General features: G+C 51.3%; 3 protein-coding genes across 5 annotated transcripts; 2 read left to right on the forward strand and 1 right to left on the reverse strand.

The window, feature by feature from the left end:
- The first annotated feature begins 1,014 nt into the window (after positions 1-1,014).
- On the forward strand, positions 1,015-5,590 carry Il27 (interleukin 27). The gene is made up of 5 exons (XM_078024724.1): positions 1,015-1,048; positions 2,599-2,813; positions 2,899-2,997; positions 3,854-4,012; positions 5,126-5,590. The coding sequence occupies exons 1-5, from the start codon at positions 1,015-1,017 to the stop codon at positions 5,402-5,404; spliced, it is 786 nt and encodes a 261-aa protein (XP_077880850.1). The 3' UTR covers positions 5,405-5,590.
- Positions 4,829-9,856, reverse strand: Apobr (apolipoprotein B receptor). The gene is made up of 4 exons (XM_005323934.4): positions 9,744-9,856; positions 6,769-9,405; positions 6,420-6,685; positions 4,829-6,333 (listed from the first exon to the last, which is right to left on the reverse strand). The coding sequence occupies exons 1-4, from the start codon at positions 9,798-9,800 to the stop codon at positions 6,264-6,266; spliced, it is 3,030 nt and encodes a 1,009-aa protein (XP_005323991.2). The 5' UTR covers positions 9,801-9,856; the 3' UTR covers positions 4,829-6,263.
- Positions 9,857-11,428: 1,572 nt separating this feature from the next.
- Positions 11,429-23,406, forward strand: Cln3 (CLN3 lysosomal/endosomal transmembrane protein, battenin). 3 transcript variants are annotated; one of them, XM_078024113.1, is made up of 16 exons: positions 11,429-11,674; positions 11,876-11,989; positions 12,142-12,220; positions 13,520-13,652; positions 14,587-14,658; positions 15,058-15,137; positions 15,262-15,347; positions 15,812-15,884; positions 15,971-16,114; positions 17,183-17,295; positions 18,903-18,949; positions 19,030-19,098; positions 19,185-19,240; positions 19,382-19,475; positions 22,889-23,029; positions 23,130-23,406. In XM_078024113.1, exons 2-16 carry the CDS (start codon positions 11,944-11,946, stop codon positions 23,247-23,249), a joined length of 1,353 nt encoding a protein of 450 aa, XP_077880239.1. In that variant the 5' UTR covers positions 11,429-11,674; positions 11,876-11,943; the 3' UTR covers positions 23,250-23,406. The 3 variants fall into 3 exon arrangements, with proteins under 3 accessions (XP_077880239.1, XP_077880238.1, XP_013213420.2); XM_078024112.1 differs by lacking the exon at positions 11,429-11,674 and having other exon boundaries at positions 11,689-11,989; XM_013357966.3 differs by lacking the exon at positions 11,429-11,674 and having other exon boundaries at positions 11,693-11,989; positions 13,520-13,616.
- The last annotated feature ends 1,624 nt before the right edge of the window (positions 23,407-25,030 follow it).

The following is a 25,030-nucleotide window of genomic DNA, read 5'->3' on the forward strand; positions in this document are numbered from 1 at the left end:
CTGATTCTGGCCAAAGACTGAGCTCTTGACCTTGGATGGAGCCAATCCTAGTCCCAGACATGTTCTTGGGCCTGGGTCTCATTCCCCTCTGACCCCAGTTTATAGACAGCTCTGATGCCATCCCTGAAATTCATCAGACCCAGCCCCCACCCACCTTGCACCAACACTCATCCCAGCCACCATTGAAATCTGACATCCCTCTCAGGCACACACCCCCCTCAGCCATCTGGTAAAACAGAGAGGATGAGGATGACTCAGAACCCCTAGTCCCCTTTGGTGGGCAATCCCCTTACCTGGCCATCCATCTTTTGGAGGACAATGGACTGTTGATGCCTCCCGGGTGATAGAGACAGAGCAGAGAAGCAGGAGGGGGTTTGAGTCCCTGGAACCCTCCCACGAATCGAGCTGGACAGCATGCCCCAGAAGGGGGGACCGAGGAAAATCCTCGACCTGAGAGCCAGGAGCTCAGATTCACTGAAACCCCAGCTTCCCGCCATCCCCCGTGCCTCCCACCCCCTCTGGGAAGGGAAATTACATTTCCCTATTTTAGCACAAGAGGTGGCGAAAAGCGAATACAAAGTTGAAAGTACAAGTAGGACGGAAAGTGAAACCGGGTGCAACCCCCAGTATAAGACTCCCCCCTACCCAGGAGATGGCTGGACAAAGAGGCTGGGCCCTGACATGGGCCAGACGGCAGGCGACCTTGGCTGGCGTGAGTTGGAAGTCAGGGCTGAAGTGGAGGGGCGGGAGGCTTGGGGGAGACTGGGCAGAGGATGGGAAGGCCTGACTGGTGTGGACGGAACGGAATCCATGGCATGGGGACAATAACTTAGCCAGGACCAAGGACCTAGCTCGTTGGAGCCTGGGACTGACCATGGCATAAGTAAGGGGGGGGGGCCTGGGGCAGTAGGGCGGGGCTGTGGTCCAGGGCAGGGAACAAGCGGGCCAGTTTTGCTGGGATGAATGAGAGGGACTGGACAGGCAATTTGACCAGGACCAGGATGAGGCAGATACATGAAGTTTGAAGTAATCGAGCCAGAGGTGGATGGTGAGGCTGAGACTGAGAACTGAAGCCAGTCAGAGGAAGTGCAGCAGGGTGAGTTGGCACAGATGGGGGCTGAGGGTAAGGAACCAGCATCCTGAGTTGGACACAGGTCTTTAGTCCAAAGGTGGGAAGGAGGTCCAATCTGCAGTTGGCAGCTAAAGAACTCAGGGGCTGGTGCCAGAGCTGTATGCAGAGGAGAAGTTGGTGCCTCTAGGTAGGGCTGAGGGCTTGAGGGTGAGGAGCGAGCCTTGAAAGGCCAGAGCCAAGAACCCAGGACTAGATACAAGGGTATGGAGCCGCTGGGGACTCTAGAGTTCAGGCAGGAAGAGGAGTAAAGTTCAGGTGACACAAATCAATCCGGAGAGGCAATACCACAAGGGCCTGGGCCCCCAACATAGAGCTAGGAAGAAGCCTCTTCTGCCTTGGGTCTCCAGGATGCCAGAGGGTCAGAGTGGCCCCCAAGCCAGGGAACTAGAACACCAGAGATCTTAGGCGTGGCCCACATCCTCTGGAAGTCCATGGGGGGAAGTGGGTGGCCCAGAAACTCCTCTTACCCTTTGCTGAGAGGCACTTTGAGAAGCAGTGTGCAGGGATTACAGATTATCCTTGGTACAGGAAAGGGGCCCGGAAAGCAGCAAGAGTGGGGATGGACTGGGGTTCTGTTTTAGTTTGAGTTTCGATGGCAATTGTGTAACTTCATGATGGCTAGACTTCCTCACCCGAGGGAGAAACCACTGAACACTGCCCTCTGCCCCAGGCACCCATCCTGTGGCCCCCTTCCCTCTTTCCAGGAAAACATAGGACTTGAAGCACCCTCTGATGCCCACTGGTCTGACCCCCACTTTGCAGATGGGGGCCTGAGGCATAGAGACAGCTCGCTCAAAGGAAGACCAGGATGAGAAACAGAGTGCCCCCCTCCCATGCCAAGCCCCCTCCCTCCCTTCCCAGCACCCCCGCCCTTCCTACTCTCATGCCACAGACTTGCCCCAGGTGGATTCTGCTGCAGAATGACCCCCGCCTTGGCGGAGGCCTTACCACATGGGATAGAACCACAGGTCATGCCATCCCTGGGGCCCCTGGTAGCCAGTTCAAGGCATCAGAGCCGCCTGGCTGAGCCCAAGGAATCCTTGGCAGAACAGACAGTCCCCACTCCTGGGCAGGTAGCTGCCTCCTCTGAGGTCCCTGGGGAAAGCAAGTGGACTGTATGTTTGGACAGATCTGGAATCCAGCCCTGGCTCCCCACCCCCGTCTCTGCTATCTGAACTTGGGCCAGTCCCCTTCATTGAGCCCATTCTCCTCTGCAAAAGGGAGAGAATTAACAGCAACCAGTTGTGCCACTCAGAAAAGGCACTTGGCCAGGGAAGTGAGGAGGGAGACAAGATCCAGCCTTGGGTCTGCTTACAAAAATGAGCACTTCGTGCAGACTTCATACGGTGGCCTCAGTGGTCCCCATCATGCTGTGGAGGGGCCGTGTGAAGATACCTGAGAAAGTTTGCACTGGGGCTTGCACAGTGCACAGGCTCAGAAAAGTCACATTCCCTTCCTTCTCTGAGTTCCTCCCAAGCCCACATCTTGCTCCCCACCCGTCTCTCCAGGGCTCAGCCTATTACTGCTCTCCTTACTCCTGGTGCAAGCTGGTGTCTGGGGATTCCCAAGGCCCCCAGGGAGCCCCCCTGTGAGCCTGCAGGAGCTGCGCAGGGAGTTCACGGTCAGCCTGCATCTTGCCAAGAAGCTGCTCTCCGAGGTCCGGGGCCAGGCTCATCGCTTTGTGAGTTTTCCCTAATGCAGCTGGCTATAGGGATGAGGAGACCGTCAATCCCCATGGGCCACCACTAACAGACTTCGCCCTTCAGGCTGAATCTCGGCTACCAGGAGTGAGGCTGGACCTGCTGCCCCTGGGAGAGCAGCTCCCCAACGTTTCCTTGACCTTCCAGGCCTGGCGCCACCTGTCCGTGAGTGAAGGGGGCTGGTGGGGCGGGGCCAGGAAGCTGGCAATAGACAGGGCAGCATAGAGACAAGTTGGGGATTGATTTGGGGACAGAATCTGGATGAGACTGAGTGTGTGTGGTTGGATACAAAGATGAAGCAGAGGGCTGGGGTTGTAGCTCAGTGGTAGTGCACTTGCCTAGCATGTGTGAGGCACTGGGTTCGGTTCTCAGCACTGCATATAAATAAATAAAATAAAGGTCTATCAATAACTAAAAAAATATTTTTAAAAAAAAGATATGCAGAGATTTGGAAATAAGGATTAGGAAGAGGGAAAAGAGTGAAGCCGGGCATGGGAATGGAGTGGATTGGGAATGAGTGGGATGGAGTTGGTGTTGGATGGGAAGAGAAGAAAGGTTGATTAGGGATGAGGGCAAAAATCAGGCGGAGGATGGAGAAGGGATGGAGATGGCTGGTGGAATGGGAGTTAGAGATGAGATGGGGAGACGGTGAGAATGCATATGGAGGAAGGACCCACCTGGGACCAGGAATGGGAATGAGGGTGGGAAAGAGGTTGGAAACAGAATGAAAACGAGTGCACAGGAGACAGGAAGGGACGATGGCAGAGCGGAGTGGAGTGGCAGAGGAAGAGTAATGGGTATGGGACGGGGTGAGAGAGGAGTTGGGGCATGGGACAGGAAAGGAGATGGGATAGAGGTCAAAGACAATGGAGGTGGGAAGTCTGATGAGCACAGGAAGGAAATGGGGATGGAGATGAGGCTGACAATAGAAACAGGAGACTGGAGCGGGAATGAGCCTGGGCTTGATCCAGGCGTTGGGTAGGGTCATGCTTGACCTACCCTTGCCCCTCCCCTTCAACAGGACCCAGAGCGACTCTGCTTCCTCTCCATGATGCTTCAGCCCTTCCATGCCCTGCTGGGAGGCCTGGGGAGGCAAGGCGGCTGGACCAGCACAGAGAGGATGCAGCTGTGGGCCCTGCAGCTAGATCTCCGGGACCTGCAGTGGCATTTCCGCTTCCAGGTAGAGTGCCCACGCACCCTCTTTGACCCGCTAAGACCAATGCACAAAACTGAGGTTCACCGATCCGCTTTACAGAACACCCCCTGCCCTCAGGTTGGGCGAGTCTGGAGGGAGGTGCTCCTCTGAGCAAGTATACAAGAATGTGCAGGAGGGTGTAGCCACACAGGGTCCTACACAGGGTCCTGGCTCTGCCACCCAAGTCCCTGCTTTCTTTTGGGGGTTGGTCTTTAGTGAGATAAGGGCGTTGGCGTACCCAGGACAGACTGCCATCGGTAGGCCCTGCAGCGAGGTCAGTGCCCTTCTCCCCGTGGTTCTCTGACATCACCCAGATCCTCCCGACCATTTCTAAGAGCAATAGAAATTTCAGTCTTAATAAAAAGGAAATGGAGGGCTGGGCTTATGGCTCAGTGGTAGGGCACTTGTCTAGCGTGTGTGAGTCACTGGGTTCAATTCTCAGCACCACATATAAATAAAATGAAAGTCCATTGACACCTAAAAAAGTTAAAAAAAAAAAAAGGAATGGAAACACAAGCAGCAGATAAACTGGCTGCACCCTACCTCTGACCATTTCTGATGCTGAGACAATCCAAAATGGCAGGGAGGAACTTCCAGAACCCCAATCCCCAGGGCAACCCAGCTCTGTGAGCATCCTCTTGCTCCAAACTTCTATCTTCTTTTATATCTATCTATCTATCTATTTATTTAGTTGTAGGTGGATACAATTTTTTTTCACAGCACATCAATATTTATTTATTTATTTTTATTTATTTATTTTTTATTATTAGTTGTTCAAAACATTACAAAGCTCTTGACATATCATATTTCGACAATATCTTTATTTTATTTTCATGTGGGGGCTGAGGATCGAACCCAGGGCCTCATGCATGCAAGATGAGCCCTCTACCACTGAGCCACAACCCCAGCCCACAAAATTCCATCTTCTTAAGCTCAAAAAATCAGGTTAAGACACGTGAGATGACGACATGGAAGATCTGAAGCGAGGGTTATCCAGGGGACTGATGTCATCAGGAGCCACTGGGCTCATATAAGGAATGAAGATTTGCTCAGGTTCTCCGCCTGCCCACTGTCTGAGCTGCGGATCTGTCTTCCTAGGTGCTGGCTGCAGGATTCAACCTGCCCCAGGAGGAAGAGGAGGAGGAGGAGGAGGAGGGGAAGGGTCTGCTCCCAGGGGCTCCAGGGGACTCTGCACCAGCATCATCGGCCCAGGTGTCCTGGCCCCAGCTGCTCTACACCTACCAGCTGCTGCGCTCCCTGGAGCTTGCCTTGTCCCGGGCTGTGCGGGATTTGCTGTTGCTGTCCAAGGCTGGGCACCCAGGCCTGAGTTGGGGCTCTCAACACCCAGATCCCGGCCAGGATGGAACGATGGTTTAGCCCCTTTCCCTCACTCTTTAGGACTTCAGGACTAGCTTCAGACCCTGCCCAATAACTTAAAGCCCCTCCAGTCCTTGCCAGATATTTATTTCTTAGATATTTATTTATTACCTAGGGAGTTTATTTATTGTTTCATCTTTGGGCCAGGCTGCCACATTGCGTGCCTAATAAAGCCCTCTCACTCTCTCTTTGCTTCAAGATCTTTTCACAGAAGGGACGTCCGACACTCAAAGGACCTGGAATGGAGCTGGTGGCCTCTGGTTACCCAGAACCCCTCTCTGCTCCTACGTTTTCCGGGTGTCCTGGTCCACCTTCCCCCCACTGTGACCTGCTCAATTGGCAGTTGCCATAGCAATCAGCAGAGTTCCGAAGTTGAACTATCAGTTTGGAAACTCAAGGCAGCTGACCTGCTGCTCACCGACCTTGGAGACCAAAGTGGTGTCCCCGAGGCCCTTCAGACCTCTTTCCCGTGGGTGGGCTTCCCCTCCTCTATGGCTCTCTGAGGGGTCCAGGTATGGTTGAGGGCTGCAGGGGACAGAGAGGGAAGGCTGTGGGAAAAGTCTCCAATTCCCCCCCTTCTCCTCGCAGTCTTCTGGGTAGCTGAGACAGGTTGGGGAGGTAACAGGGACAGGAACTCACGAGAGGCAGTCCCAGTGGCATGGGAGGTCTAGAGTCAGATTCTTCAAGTTCATGGCCTTCACAGATGTCTAGTTATGTTCACTCCATGAAGGACACACCCAGAAACCCAGGCCCCGAGGGTGGGAAGAATGCATCCAGGTGGCAGAGAGAGTCAGGGGTGAGCAGGTCCCCGGGGAGCCCTGTGACTCTCACAGTCCAGCTCAGCCGGGTCAGGTCTCAATCACTGGGGCTTCGGCCGACCCAGGCGGGCTTGCAGCTCCTGCATCATGCCCGGGTGTGCCAGGCCAAACCTGGAGGTGGAAGACAGGTGCATGGGAGCTGGTCCTCAGAGGCCCACAGCCTCCACCCTATCCCAGCCCAGTGCCCCTGTGCCTACCCGAGTCCCAAAGTCTTTCTCCTGGCTGGCACTGGGGTCCCTTCAGGTCTCGGGGGGCTTGGCTCTGGGGCCTCCTCCAGCTGGAGTGGCCTCTGCTCGGGGGCTGACAGTCCCTCCTCGGGCTGAGGGCTAGGAGGGTCCTCCGGCTCCTCGGAGGCCTGGACTCGCCGGAAAGAGGGCCGAGAGCGACGCTGTGAGGAGCTTCGGGAGAGGAGGGCGCGGCTCCTTGGGGCAGAGACATCCAGGAGGGGCCCAGGAAGCAAGGCCTGCAAGGGAGCAGGGGGACAGTTCAGTGGGCTGGCTTCTAGAGATGGGGCTTGTCCCCCCTGGATCCCACCAGAGCCCTCACCTCACACCAGCTGCCGTGAGTGTCCCCTCTGGCACTTCCTGCAGCCTCAGCAGTGTCCGAGGGCCCAGGCAGGACCTCCACAAGGCCCTGCTGTGTCAGCTGCACCTCTTGGCCTTGCACATCCTCCAGGCCTTCTGGATCAGTCTCCTTGGCCTCTGACCTCTGGCCTCCAGTCCCAGAGTCCTCCACAGGCGGCAGCCTTTGTCCTTCTCCCTCAGGGTGGTGGTCCCCACACTGCCCCTCACTGTCTGTCCCCTGCTCTCCGGCTTGCCAGCCCCCAGCCTCTTCCAACAGCTGCTCTCCCAGGAGCCCCTCAGCCTCCACTTTGGCTTCAGTGCCCTCTGCTCTTGCTGCCTGGGAGCCTGAGGTAACGCCCTCCACCCCACCACTTCCTTCTGCCGTGGCAGGTCCCCCCACCCCTGCCTCATCTCCAGCCCTGGCCTCAAAAGCCTCTGCTTCACCATCTCTGCCAGTCACCTCCTCCCCTGCTGAGCCTTCTAGGCCCAAATCCTGCCCACCTCGGTTCCCTCCCTCTGCAGCCTCCACCAGCTCTGCCTCTCCCTCAGCCTCCTCTCTCCCTTCTGAGTTCCAGCCTCTCCCATACTCCCCCACCCAAACTGCCCCAGACTCCTGGAATTCTGGCCCTTCCTCAGCCCCAGCAGCCCCCACAACCAGGACTGCCTCATCCTCCACAATCTCAGGAGCCAAAGAACTGGTCTGTGCATCCTCCTGGTTCTGGAGGCCCAGAGCTGCCTCCTCCAGCCTCCAGCCTCCCCTGGATGTGAGGTCTGCCTCCGATGGTCCTGAGGCCTCCACATCACTATCCTTAGTTTCTCTGGCCTCTGTTTCTCCTGGTGACTGGTCTTTCTCTGCCTCTTCCCCTTGAATTTCCTGCAGCTCCTGGTTTTCTGCTACAAAGCCCTCCCCCTCCTGTGCTGCACATCCTTGGATCTCTGACAAGTCAGACTCCCAGCCTCCTTTGGCCTTGGCCTCCAGTGCCTGACCTCCAGTAGCCTCCTCCTCCCCATCTTCAGTATCTGTTTTTTCCTCCTGGATGTTACTACTTTCCCTGTCCCTTCTCCTCTGGTTTTCCAAGTCTTCTCCCTCAGGGACCTCAGGATCTATAGACCCCATGTGCCTGGAATGTTCCTCCAGCCTCCCCTCCATCTCCTCTGTCCTCAGGTCTGAAACTCTCCCGAGTTCTTCCTGAACCCCCTGTCCTTCCTCAGGTTGCTCTGTTGGGGTCAAGACACCTCCCATCAGCTCAGGCTCCTGGCCTTTGGTGACCTTGAATTTGAGGTCATCCCACTCCTCCTCCAATGTTTCTTGGCTCCTCTGAGCCTCCTTACTTCTCTCCTCAACAAACTCTTCATCAGGCCTGGCCTCTGGGGCTGCCTCCAAGTCATCATCACCTCGAGCCTCTTTGTCCAGGGCCAGCTCAGCCTCTGTGACCAGGCAACTCCCTTCCTCCTCCCAGTCCTCCTTGGCTTGTACCTCCTCCTCTGGACGAGCTCCATCAGCCCTGATCTGCTCATCTTGCCTCCCCTCGGCCTCTTTCCCGTGCTGATCGATGTCCCCCTCAAAGCCCTCCCCTGCCTCCTCCTCTGACTCGGGGCCTTCTGCCTCCCTCCCTGCTGTCTGGCCCTCAACTGCCTCAGTGCCCAGGACCTGGGTCTCTTGGGGGAAAAGCTTCACTTCAGTCTCTCCCTTCTCCTCTTCTTCAATCTTGATCCCAGGAACTTCCAGGATCCTTTCTCCTGGGACTGGCCCATATTCGGTCTCCCTGACTCCTGGGAGGTCAGACTCTTCCCTGGCTAAAGCTGCCGCGATCTGCTCCTTGTCTGAGGAGGTTATTCTGGCCTCTTCTCTGCCCAAGGCTGCCCAGTCCTCAGACTCTACCCCTGTCCCCTGTGTCCCTATGCTTTGGCCATTCCTCACCACTACCACCCCCTCTTCTTCCCTCTCAGGCCCTCTGACCTCAAAGTTTTCAGTTTCTGCAGCTGCCTCGGAAACCACTTGCTCTGTCTCCCCACTGTCCCCTGCCACCTTCTGCCCGCTACTGCCCGCCTTCACCTCAGGCTCTCGGTGCCAGGTCCACTCTGACTCCACCCCTCTGGCCATCCCTGGCTCTGTCACCCTGACCTCTTCCTCCTCCTCCTCATGTTCCCAGTGTCTCGGTGTCTCCCCTCTGCTCACTTCCTGCTCACCAGGCTCCTGTCCTTCCTTGGAGTGACCGCTCCTGTCTTGCTGAGCCCTGGACCCTGCCTCAGACTTCTTCCCAGCCTCCAGGGGTGTACTTGGCTCCTGGTCCCCGGAAGCCCTGGCTGCCTCCCGGGTCTCAGTGTCCTGTCTATCTGCTTGAGAGCCCTGGGAGCTACCTTTTCCCCAGCCCCAGGTCTGTTCTGCAGCAGAGCTTCCCTCTGGGCATCTCCCAGCCTCTCCAGGCTCTCCTGGCTTCCCAAACCCCTGGCTCTGGCGGTCTCTAAGGCTTTCCAGGGCCTCCTGGGCTTCCTCCTCTACAGTCTTCTCTGGCTCTCCTGCTGCTACCTCCTGCAGTTCTTTGGCTACCTGTGCCTCCTGCTGAACAGTGGGGACCTCATCTCCTATGAGGTAGGACAAAAAGGCACTGAAGGAATCCTAGAGGAAAAGAGTGGAGAAGGTCAAGGCATGCAGCGAAGGCCAGGCCCGGCCCCTTCCCTGGGGGCCCTGGGCCAGAGGAGCCCAGAGTAAGGCAGACGGGTTAGGGATCTGGGCAGACAGGGAGAACAGGATCTGCAGAAGGAATGAGAAGGTTCCTAGACTGAGGGTGTTGGATGCACTTGTGGGAAGTAGGAGATTAAAGCCCAGAAAGAACTGGTCAAGGAAACTGCCTGGCCCTGTGAAAGGAACCTCTAATCTGAGGAGAGGTTCAAAGGGAGGAGGTGAAGACACAGAGAATGGGGTGAAAGTCTCTGGCATCTCTTTGCCCCTCTCACCAGTGCCCCCCTCAAGGCCTGATGCAGCCCAGGGAGGTGTAGCCGGAGGAAGTCCATCTTGTGTGTTTCTGTGTGTCCAGAAAGCTGACAAATGGCAGTCCCCACCCACCAAGACAAGACAGTCTTCCCCAGGACCTAAGACACTTCCTCTTCCCCTGTCTCTCCCTGACGCATCCCCAGGCCCTGCCCACCTTCCCCAGGGCCACAGCAATCTCCACCCCAGGTGGGGAAATGGGTGTGCGTCACCTGTGGGTCACAGGTGCACGTTCGGAGTTTTAAAGCGCAAAGGGTGAGAACGAAAGAAAGAAGTGGGAGCAAGGGACCTCAGAATTGGGGATGGGGGAAGGGACGTGTGGCAACTGCAGAGGAGTGACTCAGGTCTTGAATTCACACCTCAGCCATTTCCGTCTGCCCCAAGCCACAGCCTTTCTGAGAGAGGAAGCCAGGGTTTCTAGTTCCTGTTTTGTCCAGGGACCGAGCGGAGGAGTGAAAAGGGCTGGTGGGAGCTCTGGCTTCCCAATTCCAAGTCATTAATGCTTCCCTAGGGCATAAAGGGTTGGTTGGTGGCTCTTCCACTCATCCCCTCATCCATGCTTATTCTTGCAAAAAGGACTTGACTAACTTTGTACCGTGCTCATTTGCATCTACCTCCCACACTCCTGTGAGTTCCCTGAGGGCAGGAACCCTGTAGGAAATGCTGCAGAATTTCTAGAGCTCTGCAGGGGTAGTAGGACCTCATTTCTCATTGGTTGCGTGATCTGGGAAGCACATCGCAAGGGGCACGTTTCAAACAGCAGTCTGAAGGCCTGGTGGTGGGAAAGAGCTAGTAGAGATGGGCACAGACAGCTGCAAGACGTAACAGAGTTTTTCACAGGGGAAGGACACGATGAAGAAAAGCAAGGATTCTGCTTTACCTAGAGGAAGGTAAGAGAATGACTCCTTATTTGAGACTATATGAAGTGGCCTCCCCCTCTCCCCTGCCAAGCCCCACTTTCCTAATTTTCTAGGGCAATTGGGTGAGATCACAGAATCAGAATCTTAGGACTTAGAATCTAAGGACCTCTGATGGAGCGGGAATCCAGCAGCGGTCTGCCCAATGACGCTCTGCCTCTGCACTCTTATTTCTTTTTTTTTTTTTTTTTTTTTTTGGTTTTAGGTGGATACAATAACTTTATTTTTATGTGGACCTGAGGATCCAACCCACTGTCTCACATAGGCGAGCACTCTACCACTTGACCCACAACCCCTGCCCCTGCGCTCTATTTCTTGCTAAATGGGTCTCTAAGGTCTAATGTTATGTGCTAGTCGTTAACTTTTTTTCTTATGGTAACTCAGTTTTCTCATCTGTAAACGCAGGGGTTGAAATACTAATGTGGTATTTTTGATACTAGGATAACAGGGGAAAGAGTATCTCTTAAGGCCTTGGATGGTGTCCATAGATAATTCAGGAAATCCTCATAGTTGGCTATTATCTTTATTTTAGGTTTCTAAAACAGTATGTAAGGGTATCAGATAGAAATGAGTGACTGGAGTTTGGCTCTCTTTGCTTCCAAACAATGGCTCCCAGGGGGTGAGGTAGGGGAGGGCTGGGTGGCCATATTTGCTCCTGGCAAGCGAGGGCGGCTGGAAAAGGGTTGAAGCCGCCCGCGCCATGACGAGTGCTGGCAGAATTCGGCCACGGCTTTCGAGACCGATAATCGCGGCTCTCCCTGGCCCCCACCCGCTCCAGTTTAAAACCAGCGGTGCCAAGGCTCCCCTGGATTCTACCTTTCTCACGCCCTGAAGTTGAAAAGGCCGAAAGCCAAGGCAAGAGGAGGGCCCGGAAGTAGGGAGGACCTCCGAGCACGTGATGGGGGAACCTGCGGGTGATGTCACGTGACCCACCAACCTGCCGGGGCTCCTCGGTGCGGAACGTTCTGCTGCTCTTAAAGGTACAGGCCTCGGCGCCCGCTCCCCCCCTCCCGCCTGCTTTAGAGGGGACAGAGGCGGAGTCCGACACGTGGGGCGTGGTGGGGAGTGGGAGGGCGTGTGACGGAACCTTGGGATCTCCTGATGGATCCTGTGGCGCGAACACAGCAGGCAGCCGGAGCTAGGTGTGGCAATAGGGCCTTAACCAATGTCACCTGTCACAGACCCTCTGCCACCCGGTCAGAGCCAACTCGCTGACTTTGAACCCTTCGGGGCATCTGAACTTGATGCCATGGGAGGCTGTGAGGGCTCCAGGTGGCGCCTTTTGGATTCCGAGAGTGAGTATTTACGGCCCGCCCCGTCGGGAGTGACTTCCTCAGCCTTGTGGACATCCTAGGGGCTTGGAAGCTGGCTTCGTCTGGGGAAAGACCCTCGCAAGGTAGTCGTGCACCTGAGAGTGGGAGGGGTCATGTGTTCTTCTAATTCACAGGGGAGGAGACCACCTCTGAGCCCCAAGCCCCTCTGTTGGAGCCTCAAAGTGCCCATTGGAAGAATGCGGTGGGCTTTTGGTAAGTGGCCTAAGAGCTCAGCTAAAATAAAAATGCAGCAGCAGGAAATGGGGGAGAAAAGTTGAACTGCACAAAGAAGCTGAATCCTCAAATATTTACTGAGTTAACTGGTTTGTCCGGAAGCTGCCTGTGAATTTTCGAAAATCCACTCGTTTGCTTACCATCTTCACCTATGAGCCAAGATTTTCAGTACCATCTGTAAGATCACTCACTTCATATTCTCCAACCAATTCAGCCTCAGTCTCAACATTTTAAAATTCAGGTATTAAAAAGAAAGAAAGAAAGCTAAGCCACTACTTCAAATAGAAAACCAATATTTTGCTAATGCACGTTCAAATAAATGGATCACTGCTAAAACTTTTTACAAGATCATCCATGCACCTTCCAAAAGCATTCAGATACTGAGCCTTGGGAAGTACTGCTAGTATTAGCTTACCCCATTAAGTCACAAGTTTTTAGTTCTTTGAATATTTCAATGAAATTGACCCAGATGCATTAAAATAGATTGAGGTTATATATATCTTTTATCCATGTTTTCAGCATTTTTTTCAAATGCTGTTGGTAATCTCTTTTCTCAAGAAAGTAGAACTGTGAAAGCATGATATTGATTTCAAAAGTTCCTATAAATGGTACAGTTATTGCTCAATTTGAGTTTTTATATGTGTCACACATTTAACTTAATGAGTTAACTGTGGAGGACTTGGGTGGCAGGTTGGGTTGGAAGAGGCTTACCATGTAACTCTTTGGAAGAGTGACTTGATTTCTCTGAGCTTCAGTTTCTTCAATAGTAAAATAGAAAGAGCCACATCACAGGTTTGTGAAAAGGACACATGAAAACTCTTGACACTGGGCCAAATTTCTTTCCTATCAATGAGCACAACTTTGGAAGTTGAAAGTAAGTGAAGACATGGACCACAAATGATTTGGGCATTATTTTAATCTTTATAGCACCCTGGGGAGGTAGTCAGGTGAGGAATTTATATTCCCATTTTACACATGAGTTGGACTGAGACACCTGAAAAGGAAGTGGCAGACTTGGGACCACAATGGTCTTTTGGATTTCAAACTCTGGGATATTTTTATTGTACTACAGGCATCAGTGGTTGAAAAATGGCCTAGGATATTAAAAGATAGCTTTCTGAAAGGGGCCATGGGAACTTGGAAGTGAACCCAAGTCTCTGATCTCCAAACCTGTATTTCTAACCCTGACATTGAAAGAAGATGGGATTTGGTGAAGGGTGCAGATAAGAAAAGATCATAGGCAGGAAAGTAAGTGAAGATCTGTCCTGCTCATTCCAGGCTCCTGGGCCTTTGCAACAATTTCTCCTACGTGGTGATGCTCAGTGCGGCCCACGACATCCTTAGACAGGAGAGAGCCTCTGGGAACCAGAGCCATGTGAGTGCGTCCCTCTCCACTTCTGCCACCACCATGGTTAGTCCCTGTGGAAAGGACTAACCAGAGTCCCGCACTTGAGAAACTCATGAAATAAAGTGGCCCATGGGCAAGGGGGCTTAAGTTCCTAGTCTTCCTGGCACTTATGTCAGGGAAGGTCCTTAGGAGATCAATAGGTGCCAAATGGCTAGGGAGGACTATAGTTTATGGCAGTGTTTCTTTTTTTCTTTCTTTCTTAACCACTGAGCCACACTCTTAGCCCTTTTTATTTTGAGACAGGGTCTCCCTAAGTTAACTGAGGCTGGCCTAGAACTTGTGATTCATCTGCCTCAGCCTCCTGAGTCACAGGGATCACCAGTGTGCGCTAGCATGCCTAGTTTTATGGCTAGGTTTTTTTGGTTTTGTTTTGGTTTTGGTACCAGGGATTGAACCCAGGGGTGCTTAACCACTGAGCCACATCTCCAGCCCTTTTTTAATATTTTATTTAGAGGCAAGGTCTTGCTGAGTTACATAAGGCCTCGCTAAATGGCTGAGGCTGGCTTTGAACTTGGAATCCTTCTGCCTCAGCCTCCCAAGCCGCTGGGATTACAAGCGTGCGCCACCAGGCCCAGCTATGGTTGGGTTTTTAACCTGAAGCTGGTGATTGTTTGCTATGGGATTCTCCTGTGCATTGTAGGATATCTAGCAGCATCCTGTGCTTCTAATTACTACTCGCTAATAGCATACCCCTGACAAACAAGAGTGACAGCCAATAATGTTTCTAGACATTGACAAGAATACCCTGGAGGTTAAAATTGCCCCCAGTTGGCTATAGTGAGCTGGAAGTACATGCCCTATCCAAACAGAGCAGCTACCACTTTGTAGGTCCAACAGGGAATTTGGTTCCATCTTTCAAATTAGAGCTGAGCTGGGACTGGGGCCATGTCTACCCTCCTTCCTCCCTAGGTGAAAAGCTTTTTTTCTCTCCCATCAGGTAGACCCAAGCCCAATGCCCATCCCCCACAATAGTTCATCTCGATTCGACTGCAACTCTCTCTCCACAGCTGTGAGTATCCATCTGGTCCCCCACCGTGAACCCCTTGGCACATAGCTGGGATTGTTATGATTACGGTTATTGAGACTGCTTGTTACGAGGCTCTTCCCATGAGTGGCACATATTAACTCATGTAATCCGCAAGCTAGTCCTACGAGTTAGGTACTGTAAGCATCCCCACTTCCCTGATTGGGTGGGAGGGAGGGACCCCCTAAACAAACAAACACACATGCGCGCGCGCACACACACACACACACACACACACACACACACACAAATCCAGATCTGTCTGATTCCAGAGTCTGTACTTGTAGCAGGTCTCATTGGCTGCCTCCTTTCTTCCCTTGGCCACTTGTTGGGGAGGATTGTCCCTAGGAAGGTCTGGAGTCTCACTCTCTTGTCCTGTTGCAGGCAGTGCTCCTGGCTGACATCCTCCCTACCCTCATCATCAAATTGCTGGCTCCTCTAGGCCTTCATCTGCTGCCCTACAGGTCTGAGTGGGGGGTGGAGGGAGAAAGGGCAGGCATGATCAGAGAGCTGGGAGGAGTGGCAGGAGGCCGCAGAGCCAAGGGAGGAGGCTGACCTTCCACTTCCCCTTTCTCCATTCGCCCTTAGCCCCCGGGTGCTCGTCAGTGGGGCTTGTTCTGCAGGCAGCTTTATCTTGGTTGCCTTTTCTCACTCAGTGGCGATCAGCCTGTGCGGTGAGTCTCCAGTTCCATGTCTAGTGAACTGGCCCAGAGGAACCTCAGCGGGGTGGTGTATGGGGCGGTCTCCCCAGCTTCCCAGAGGAAAGGGGTTATTTCTGCAGCCCACAGAAGCCTTCTGGGGCTGCCACAAGCAGGAAATGGGAGGCAGGGCTACTTGGAGGGGGTAGGTAGTGGAAGTGGGAGGATTGATGGAGGTTGAACTGAGCAGGGTTTGCCAAACACACCACCACAGGGGGTGGAGGAGACAGGGAGGGTCCTCCCCACTCCTGGCTGCATAACTGGGTACCATTCTCTGCAAGAGGACATGCAGAGAAGGGGGGTAGCTCTACTTCATAGCTGAACCCAGCCTCTCCAAGAGCTCTGACTTAGCTCCTCTGAGCTGATACACACAAGGCCATGCTCAAGCACCTTCAGGAACTGGGGCTTTGGGGCCACTTCTGTGCTTGTCCTCCTCCCAGGTGTGGTCTTGGCCAGCATCTCATCAGGTCTGGGGGAGGTCACCTTCCTCTCACTCACTGCCTTCTACCCCAGGTAAGCAACATGGCAGAGAGTGAGGACAGAGGCCATTTCCCCGCTGACTTCGGTCCTCCTGAGAGCACCTGTGTTCTCCTTCCCAGGGCTGTGATCTCCTGGTGGTCCTCAGGCACTGGGGGAGCAGGACTGCTGGGGGCACTGTCCTACTTGGGCCTCACCCAGGCTGGCCTCTCCCCACAGCACACCCTGCTGTCCATGCTGGGGATCCCTGCCCTGCTGCTGGCCAGGTGAGCAGTCCTGGGCTGGAAGGAAGAAAGAGGGGAGGGGGCAGGACTTGATCATATCCCAATCTTCAGATCCCAAAATTTTTGTTGAGAAGGATAATAGATTTTTTTAAAAATTTATTTTGGTACCAGAAATTAAACCCAGAGGTGCTTAACCACTGAATCACATCCCCAGCCCTTTTAATATTTTATTTAGAGTCAGGGTCTCATTGAGTTGCTTAGAGCCTTGCTAAGTTTCAGAGGCTGGCTTTGAACTCGCAATCCTCCTTCCTCAGCCTCCCAAGTCACTGGGATTCTAGGCAATGAACCACTGTGTCTGGCAGGAGTGTGGATTTTGTATCCTGACAGGTGTAGATACTGCTATTCCAGTTCTTGAGTCCCGGAACTGCCACTTGTTACCTGTGTGACATTCGACAAGTTCCTTCGCTCCTCTGACCCTCGGTTTCCCCCATATCAAATGGCGGTAGTTCTCACATTCCCACGAGGGGACACGTGTGAAGCATTTGGCACAGTGTGGTCCCCAAGAGGATTCTAGTAGGACAAGGGTGGACTTTATTCTGCATATGTTTTCATAAGAATCAGGAAACAATTGTAATGAGCCAATTGAACCTGTGACCTCCCAGCTCATAGCTTAGAACAAGGCCAGGTAGAGAAAAAAGCAATCAATGTAAAGGAAATGTTAAGTAAAAAAAAAAAAAAAAAAATTACACATAGGAAGAATGGAGAAATAGCAGATAACATGAAGCCAGAGCCTAAGTGAGCAAAGGTTGGGAATTTCTGGCCTAGACAAAGTCCCCATGGAGTAGGCCATACCTAGAGCCGTCATTAGAATGGGAAGGAACCGCCTGCTTAGAGAGGGGCAGCAAGCATCCAGGGGCCTTGGGTAGTTGGAAGGAGGCATTTGTCCATAATAGGGGCTCTGCAGCACGGAAATGGGGTACCTGAAGCTCCCCATCATTGGAAGCCTACGCATACCAGGTGTGCCCTGGAAAGGGGTGGCCTTCCTGGCCTCGGGAGTCCTTGCCAGCCCTACAGGGCTTGTTGACTGTCCTCCCTGTGCTCACTCTTTAGCTATTTCTTGTTGCTCACATCTCCCGAGCCCCAGGACCCTGGAGGTGAGGACGAGGCGGAGACTGCAGCTCGACAGCCCCTCATAGGCTCGGAAACCTCAGAGTCAAAGCCAGGTAGGAGGTGCAGGCCCCCACGAGGGCACTTTCTGCATTGGGGTTTTCCTCGTTTCCTCTCTGCAGTGGGCACAGGACGCGGCTGGGTCGGGTTGGTTCCAGTCAAAACTTGGGCCAAGAGCTGCTTACTAAGTACTGGCTGTGCCAGACATTCTGACTGCTTTGGGGACAGTGAATGCTCAAGACAGGAAATGAGACAGTTCATAAGGGAACCAGCGAGTCAAAGTTATCTTTATTTTCATATATTGATTGATAAGCACGGAAGGACGTAAAACAGTGATATGATGCAATGGCAGTTGAAGGGAGGCAGGGAAGGATTGGTGTTGTCCTTTAGAGAATGTTCTAGTTCAGAGAAGGCCTTTTGGAGGAGATGTTTGGGCTGAGACTTGATTGATAGGTTGTCTAGGTGAACAGGTTCTAGGCAGAGGGAACATGGGGAGCTGGGGCCCTGTGGTGGGAATGAGCTTGGATGTTCTAGGAGCAGAAGAGCCAGCAAGGCAGGGGTGGAGTATGCAGATGAGCATCTGTACACAGAGATATGAAGAGGTTTCAGCTAGTGTCCTTTTCTTTGATTTTTGAGATGGGATTCCCCCTATATTGCCCAGGCTGATCTTGAACTCCTGGGCTCAAGTGATCCTCTCTCCTCAGCCTCCTCTGTATCTGAACTCCAGGCATGTGCCATTGCCCCTGGCTAACTTCTCTGTGTGTGGTGCTGGGAATAGAATATACTAGACAAGTGTTCCAGTACTGCTGTACCAAGATTTTTTATTTTTATTTTTTTTGGTACTGGGAATTGAACCCAAAGCCACACCCCTTAGTCTCTTTTTGTATTTTATTAGAGACAAGGTCTTGCTGAGTTGCTTAGGGCCTCACTAAGTTGCTGAGGCTGGCTTTGAACTTGTGATCCTCCTGCCTCAGTCTCCCGAGCTGCTGGAATTACAGGTGTGCGCCACCATACCCAGCCCCCCATACCCAGCCTTTTTTTTTTTTTTTTAATTGTGATTATAGAGAATGTGAAGCTGGACATGGTAGCACACACCTGTAATCCCAGCAACTCAGGAGGCTGAGATAGGAGGATCGCAAGTTCACGGCCAGTCTAGACAACTTCGCGGTGGGACCTTGTGTCAAAATAAAAATAAAGAGGGCTAGGGGTACAGCTCAGTGGTAGAGTTCTTGCCTAGCATGCATGAGACCCTGGGTTCCATCCCCAGCACCACAAAAACAAATAAATAGATAGATAAATAGGACTAGAGGTGTAACTCAATGGTAGAGTGCCCCTAGGTTCAACCCCAGAACCCCCCTACACACACACACACACACACACACATAAATACCTGATGGTTTTATGTCTTCCCTAGCCCTTTTTATTTTTTGAGATGGGGCCTCGCAAAGTTGTCCAGGCTGTCCTCAAACTTGCCAGCCTCTTGCTTCAGCCTCCTGAGTCACTGGCATTGTAGGCAAGTGCCGCGATGCCCGGCCACGTTAAGCACTTCTGAGTTGCATCATGGTGCCATCTAAGTGTGTCCACTCTGCTGGGTTGGCTGGTGCCCCTGGCTGAGTCTTCAGTATTCTGACTTCCTCTGTCTCTCTCTCCCTGTCCCCTGCAGGCTCCAGCTGGAACCTGTCCCTCCAGGAAAGGTGGATGGTGTTCAAGGTCTGAGTGGTGGCTATAGTGTGTGCCCCGTGGTTGGTGACTTTCCCCAGCCCTCCGCTTACACCTGCCAACTCTTCCAGGGTCTGCTGTGCTACATCGTGCCCTTGGTGCTGGTCTACTTTGCCGAGTATTTTATCAACCAGGGACTGGTGAGTGAGGGGTGTTGGGAGGGGCGTGGAAGAGGCAGTTGGTCCGCCGTCCGCATCCATCTCTCCTGTCTGGTTCTTTGCTGCAGTTTGAGCTTCTGTTTTTCCGGAACACATCCCTGAGTCATGCTCAGCAGTATCGCTGGTGAGAGGCAGAAGGGAAGGTGGCAGGGGGACACCCTCCCAGTGGGCTGGGAGGTCCCCTTGACGACGGGTATCTGGGGTGACGGGGCGGCCCTGCCTGGCTGGCACTCAGGGGCTTCCTGCTCCCTGCCCCCCACCTCAGGTACCAGATGCTGTACCAGGCTGGCGTCTTCGCCTCCCGCTCTTCTCTCCGTTGCTTTCACATCCGCTTCATCTGGGTCCTGGCCCTGCTGCAGGTACCAAGCCCCTTCCCGGCCCCCACTCCCACCTCGGCTCCCAGCTTCCCCAGGCCCTGCTGCTTCCTTCATCAGGAAGTGTTTATTGTGCACTAACATTTCTAAGCAGAGGGACCAAAGTCCGCAAGGGTCCCACGTACAATATGTGTCCCCAGGAATCCGGCAAACCTGAGTGCAAATCCCAGATTCTGTACTCAGTAGCTGTGTGACTCAGGACAGGTCTCTGAACCTCTCTGAGCCTTAGTTTCCTCATCTGTAAGTCAGATGTGGAGGAGTGGGAGCTCAGTGGTAGAGAACTTATTTGGCTAGCATGTGCAAGGCCCTGAGTTTGATCTCCAGCACTGCAGAAACTAAAAAATAAATAAACCAGATATGGGTCAGCATCTATTTCTCAGAGTAGTTATTAGAAATAGAGCTGAGAAGAATAATGTAGGGCAAGATTTTGTGTTGTGTTTTAATCAGTTAGAGGCACTTATTCAATGAGACAGTATTTCTTTTTCTTTTTTTTTTTCTTGGTACTAGGGATTGAACCCAGAGGCACTTAACCACTGAGCCCCATCCCCATCCCTTTTTTATATTTTATTTTGAGACAGGGTCTCATTAAATTGCTTAGGGCCTTGCTAAGTTGCTGAGGCTGGTTTTGAATTCAGGATCCTCCTGCCTCAGCTGCCTGAGTTGCTGGGAAAGAGACAAGATTTCAAATAATATTTCTACATACAGGAAAATGTACAGTTTTCTTTTCATTCTGGATGTTAATTATGATAAAATCAGTGACCTTGTAGTCAAAGGGTTACCTATTTTAGGAAATAATTTCTGGTGACCAAATTCAACTATCCTTGGCAAATAGTCACCTGTAGTTTTTAGCGAACACACACCATTCTCTATCTATGGTGTAATCAAAGGAGTGTGACATGACCAGCACTCATTATTTCAAAATGCAAGTCTACAGCCCCGAACATAATTGGGTTTTTTGTTGTTGTTGTTTGTTTGTTCATTTGTTTTAATAGTTTTTTTAGTTGTCAATGGACCTTTATTTATTTTTATGTTGTGCTGAGAATCAAACCCAGTGCCTCACACATGCCAGGCAAGTACTCTACCACTGGGCCACAACCCCAGCCCCCACTTGAAGGTAATTGTTAAAATAAACCTTCCAGGGCCAGGCTTAGTGGTGCACACCTGTAACCCCAGTGGCTAGGGAGGCTAAGATTGGAGGATTGTGAGTTCAAAGCCAGCCTCAGCCAGGACGAGGCTCTAAGCAATTCAATGAGACCCTCTCTCTAAATAAAATACAAAATAGGGATGGGGATGTGGTTCAGTGGTTGTGTGCCCCTGAGTTCAATCCCCAGTACCCAAAATTAATTAATTAATTAATTAATTGAATAAAATAAACCTTCCACTTCAGGCTGAACATCCGTAATCTGAAACTCTTAATTGTTCCAAAATTTGCCAGTTTTTGAGCATGGAGGCTCAACCACAAATAGAAAATTCTATACCAGGAAGTGGTGTGTTTTTTTGTTTGTTTGTTTGTTTTTAGTTGATGATTCTTTATTTATTTTTATGTGGTGCTGAGGATTGAACCCAGGGCCTCACACATGCTAGGCAAGTGCTCTAACCACTGTGTCACAACCCCATCCCTATACCAGGAAAATTATTGCACAAAATTATTAGAAATACTTTATCAAATTACTTTCAGGCAGTGTGTATAAGGTTTATCTGAAACACAAGTGAATTTTGTGTTTAGATATGCATTCCATCTCCCAAAAATATACCATATGCAAGTATTCCAAAATCTAAAAAAATCTGAAATCTGAAAAACTTCCAGACGTAAGCCCAAATATTTCAGATAAGGAATATATAACACATGTTAAAGGAATATTTTTTGCCCTTATATTTTTGCAGGGAGGTACCAGAGATTGAATTCAGGGGCACTCAACCACTGAGCCACATATTCAGCCCTATTTTGTATTTTATTTAGAGATAGGGTCTCAATTATTTACTAAGATTGGTAACCTTTTGACTTAGCAACTTAGTAAGGCCCTAAGCAATTTAACATGACAGGACAATTTAACATGACAGCAATTTAACAAGACAATTTAAATGAGACAGGGTCTCATTTTGCTGAGGCTGGCTTTGAACTCGTGATCCTCCTGTCTCGGCCTCCCTAGCTGCTGGGGTTACACAGGCATGCGCCACTGCACCCCGCCATCCTTTGCCCTTAAAATTTAAGAACTGCTGGACACCATGATATACACAAATAATCCCAGCAATTTGGGAGGCTGAGGCAGGAGAATCGCAAGTTCAAGGCCAGCCTCAGCAACTTAGCAAGACCCTGTCTCAAAATAAAAAGGGCTGGGGGTATAAATAAGTGGTAAAGTGCTCCTTGGTTCAAACCCCAGTTCAAAAAATTAAGAATTCAACTTTATAATAACAAGATACAGAAGTATAGATTATTCTTTGATATGACAACGACTTATAAATATTCTCTAACCACCTTCCTTATTTGTCTGAGCAGTGCTGCCAGCTCAGGGCTTGTACTCACAAAGTTCCAAATTGTGGTATCAACATTTGCAATTCAGGGTTCATCTAGATGCTGCTGAAACATGTAGCTTATGGTTTGAGGTATACATTTAGCCAAGGCTGTTTCATAGAATTAGGGCTCAAAATCATGTATTGCCACCTCATCCTTATTGAATTAGGACTTCTTAGGGGGAGGCATGCATGGAGCATATTTAACAAGGCCCTCAGGGATCCTACTGATTGACTGGGATACAAAGGAGGGACCTGCACCTTCAGATGGGGGTCAAGGAGTTTTCCTAAAAGAATTGGAAACATCTAAACAGGGTTTCTCCACCTCGGCACACTTGACATGGGGACTGGGTAATTCTCTGTTGTGGGGGGGCTATCCTGTGCACAGTAGGGTATTTAGCAGCATCCCTAGGATCTACCCACTTGATGCCAGGGGAACACCCCAGATGTGACAACCAAAGATCCCTCTGGATGTTGCCAAGAGTTCCCTAGACCACAGGTCTCAGACTGATAAATGGGGAGGGGAAGGCTCAGTTCAAGGAGCCCTTGGAAGAAGGAAGTGAAGTCATGGGAGGGACCGTGGCCCTGATTAAACTGAGATTCCAAGTGATGGAAGGTGGGATAGCATTCTAGGCAGTAGGAGCGATGGGAGCCAAGGGAAGAGGGGTGCGGCCTACAGGTGGATAGGGTGCTGGAGAGAGGGTGGGGCAAAGGCCTACCCCGGATCCGGGTCTGTGGGTGCAGCTGGGTAATGGGATTTTATTCAGGCCTGTCATCTCTGTCCTTCCCCAGTGAGTCCCAGAAATGGGGGCCACTGGATGAGAGGCCCAGCCTCCCTCTGGCCCTGCTCTGCTTGCACACTGACCTCCCTCCGCCTGTGCCCACAGTGCCTCAACCTGGCCTTCCTACTGGCTGATGTGCTGTTGACCTTCCTGCCGAGCATCTACATCGTCTTCTTGATCATCCTCTACGAGGGGCTCCTGGGGGGCGCGGCCTACGTGAACACCTTCCACAACATTGCTCTGGAGGTCAGTACCAGCCAGCAAGGCTGTGGGGGGTCCCTCTGAGGGAGTCCAGGGCAGAGACCCCTAGCTTTACCACCCCCTCCCCCTGTCTCTGCTCTCCCAGACCAGTGACCAGCACCGAGAATTTGCCATGGCAGCCGCCTGTATCTCTGACACCCTGGGGATCTCCCTGTCAGGGGTCCTGGCCCTGCCTTTGCATGACTTCCTCTGCCAGCTGCCCTGACGCTCTGACGGGTCGGAGCACAGGCCTGCCGGGTGGGAAGTGCTGAGATCTGTTCCCCTCGACCATGGGTCAGCCGTGGTCTCCTCCTCTCAAGCTGGTCTTGGGAGTTTCTTCACAGCATTATGCCCTCTGAATAAATGCTTATTTTATCAATTGACTTCTTGTGCAATTCTTTTTTTTTTTCTGAAAAACTGTTATAAAAATTACACAAGGCCACTTTGAAACATATGTGTATATGTGTACATGTTATAAATGTATATGTGAGTGTATAAAGAAAGCACTGCAGCAGACTTCTGCCCAGTCTTTGAGGCTTTATTATTTTATTTTTTCATTCTGTAGCTCTATCTATACATCTTTATTTCCCAACACGAAAGTACTTTTTTTTTTTTTTCGTACCAGGGATTGAACCCAGGGGCACTTAATCATTGAGCCACATCCCCAGCCCTTTTTATTTTTTATTTTGAGACAGGATCTTACTAAGTTGCTTAGGGCCTCACTGAGTTGCTGAGGCTGGCTTTGAACTCAGGATCCTCCTGCCTCAGCCTCCAGAGTCTCTGGGATTACAGGAGTGCCCCATCATACCTGTCTTGCACAGTGTTGTCCAATCTTGGAGTATATAGCAGTACTTCTTTCCGTGTTGTAGTACTTTATTCCTTTTTGTGGCAGAATAATATCCCATTCCATGAACACTTAGCATTTTGTTTCTCTATTTGTTAGTGGATAGACACTTGAGTTTCATTTTTTTTGGTAGGAATGCGATTGCTACAAACATTTCTCTTGGGTAACACCTAGGAATACAATTGCTGGGTCTTAAAGTAACTCTGTTTAATCCTTCGAGAAACTGCCAGGCTCCAAAATGGCTGTACTGAGCACACCTGTAGTCCCAGCAGCTGGAGAGGCTGAGGCAGGAGGATTGCAAGTTCAAAGCCAGCCTCAGCAACTTAGTGAGACCCTGTCTCCAAATAAGAAACAAAAAGGGCTGGGGATGTGGCTCAGTGGAAAAGCACCCCTGGGTTCAATCCCTGGTATGAAATAAAACAAAATGTCTGCACTGGTTTACATTCCTCTGTGTGGCACGAGGGTTCTACTTTCTCCACATCCTCACCAATACTTACTGTTTCCCATTTTTGTGGGTGTATGTGGTCGATTGGTTTGGTTTTTGTTTTATTATAGCCATTCTAATGAGTGTGGGATCTCACTGTGGTTTTGATTTGCATTTCCCTGATGATTAATGATGTTGAACTTTTTCTCTTTGCATACTCATTGGTCATCCGTGTATCTCCCTCGAGAAATGTCGATCCAGATGCCTGCCCGTTTTGAAATTGGCCCTTCAGGGCTGGAGTGTAGCTTAGTAGCAGAGTGCTCTCCTAGCATATGTGCACTGAAGGAAGATTATATTTTGTTTTGTTTGAATCCCCACTACCAAAAAATGAAAATTAATAATAATAATAATAAGAGCTGGGGAGGTAGCTCAGTGGTAGAGCGCCCCTGGGTTCGATCCCTGGTACTAAAAAGAAAAAGAAGGAAGAAAGTGAGTATCCTGTCTTAGCTCTGATCTTAGGGAAAATGCTTTCAGTCTTTTATCATTAAGCACAATGTTAGCTGTGAGATTTCTGTAGATGCTTATCTTAGTTGTTTGGGATGCTATAACAAAATACCTAAAACTAGGTAATTTATAAACAACAAAGTTATTGCTCACAGTTCTGGAAGCTGTGAAGGCCAAGACCAAGGGGTTAGCAGATTTGGTGTCTAGTGACAGCTCTTCCCTCATGGGTGGCACC

Source organism: Ictidomys tridecemlineatus, chromosome 10, assembly GCF_052094955.1.
Source record: "Ictidomys tridecemlineatus isolate mIctTri1 chromosome 10, mIctTri1.hap1, whole genome shotgun sequence".
Classification (NCBI taxonomy): Eukaryota; Metazoa; Chordata; class Mammalia; order Rodentia; family Sciuridae; genus Ictidomys; species Ictidomys tridecemlineatus.

Bases quoted from the DNA above. Each gene is read 5' to 3' on its own strand.
- Cln3 (XM_078024112.1), top strand. From the start codon at position 11,860: ATGTCACCTGTCACAGACCCTCTGCCACCCGGTCAGAGCCAACTCGCT. The intron at 19,241-19,381 runs GTGAGAGGCAGA...CCCCCACCTCAG, and splicing joins CATGCTCAGCAGTATCGCTG to GTACCAGATGCTGTACCAGG. The intron at 19,476-22,888 runs GTACCAAGCCCC...CTGTGCCCACAG, and splicing joins GGGTCCTGGCCCTGCTGCAG to TGCCTCAACCTGGCCTTCCT.
- Apobr (XM_005323934.4), bottom strand. From the start codon at position 9,800: ATGGACTTCCTCCGGCTACACCTCCCTGGGCTGCATCAGGCCTTGAGG. The intron at 9,406-9,743 runs GTGAGAGGGGCA...CTTTTCCTCTAG, and splicing joins AGGCCTTGAGGGGGGCACTG to GATTCCTTCAGTGCCTTTTT. The intron at 6,334-6,419 runs GTAGGCACAGGG...TTCCACCTCCAG, and splicing joins AGAAAGACTTTGGGACTCGG to GTTTGGCCTGGCACACCCGG.
- Il27 (XM_078024724.1), top strand. From the start codon at position 1,015: ATGAAGTTTGAAGTAATCGAGCCAGAGGTGGATG. The intron at 2,814-2,898 runs GTGAGTTTTCCC...TTCGCCCTTCAG, and splicing joins GGGGCCAGGCTCATCGCTTT to GCTGAATCTCGGCTACCAGG. The intron at 2,998-3,853 runs GTGAGTGAAGGG...CCCCTTCAACAG, and splicing joins AGGCCTGGCGCCACCTGTCC to GACCCAGAGCGACTCTGCTT.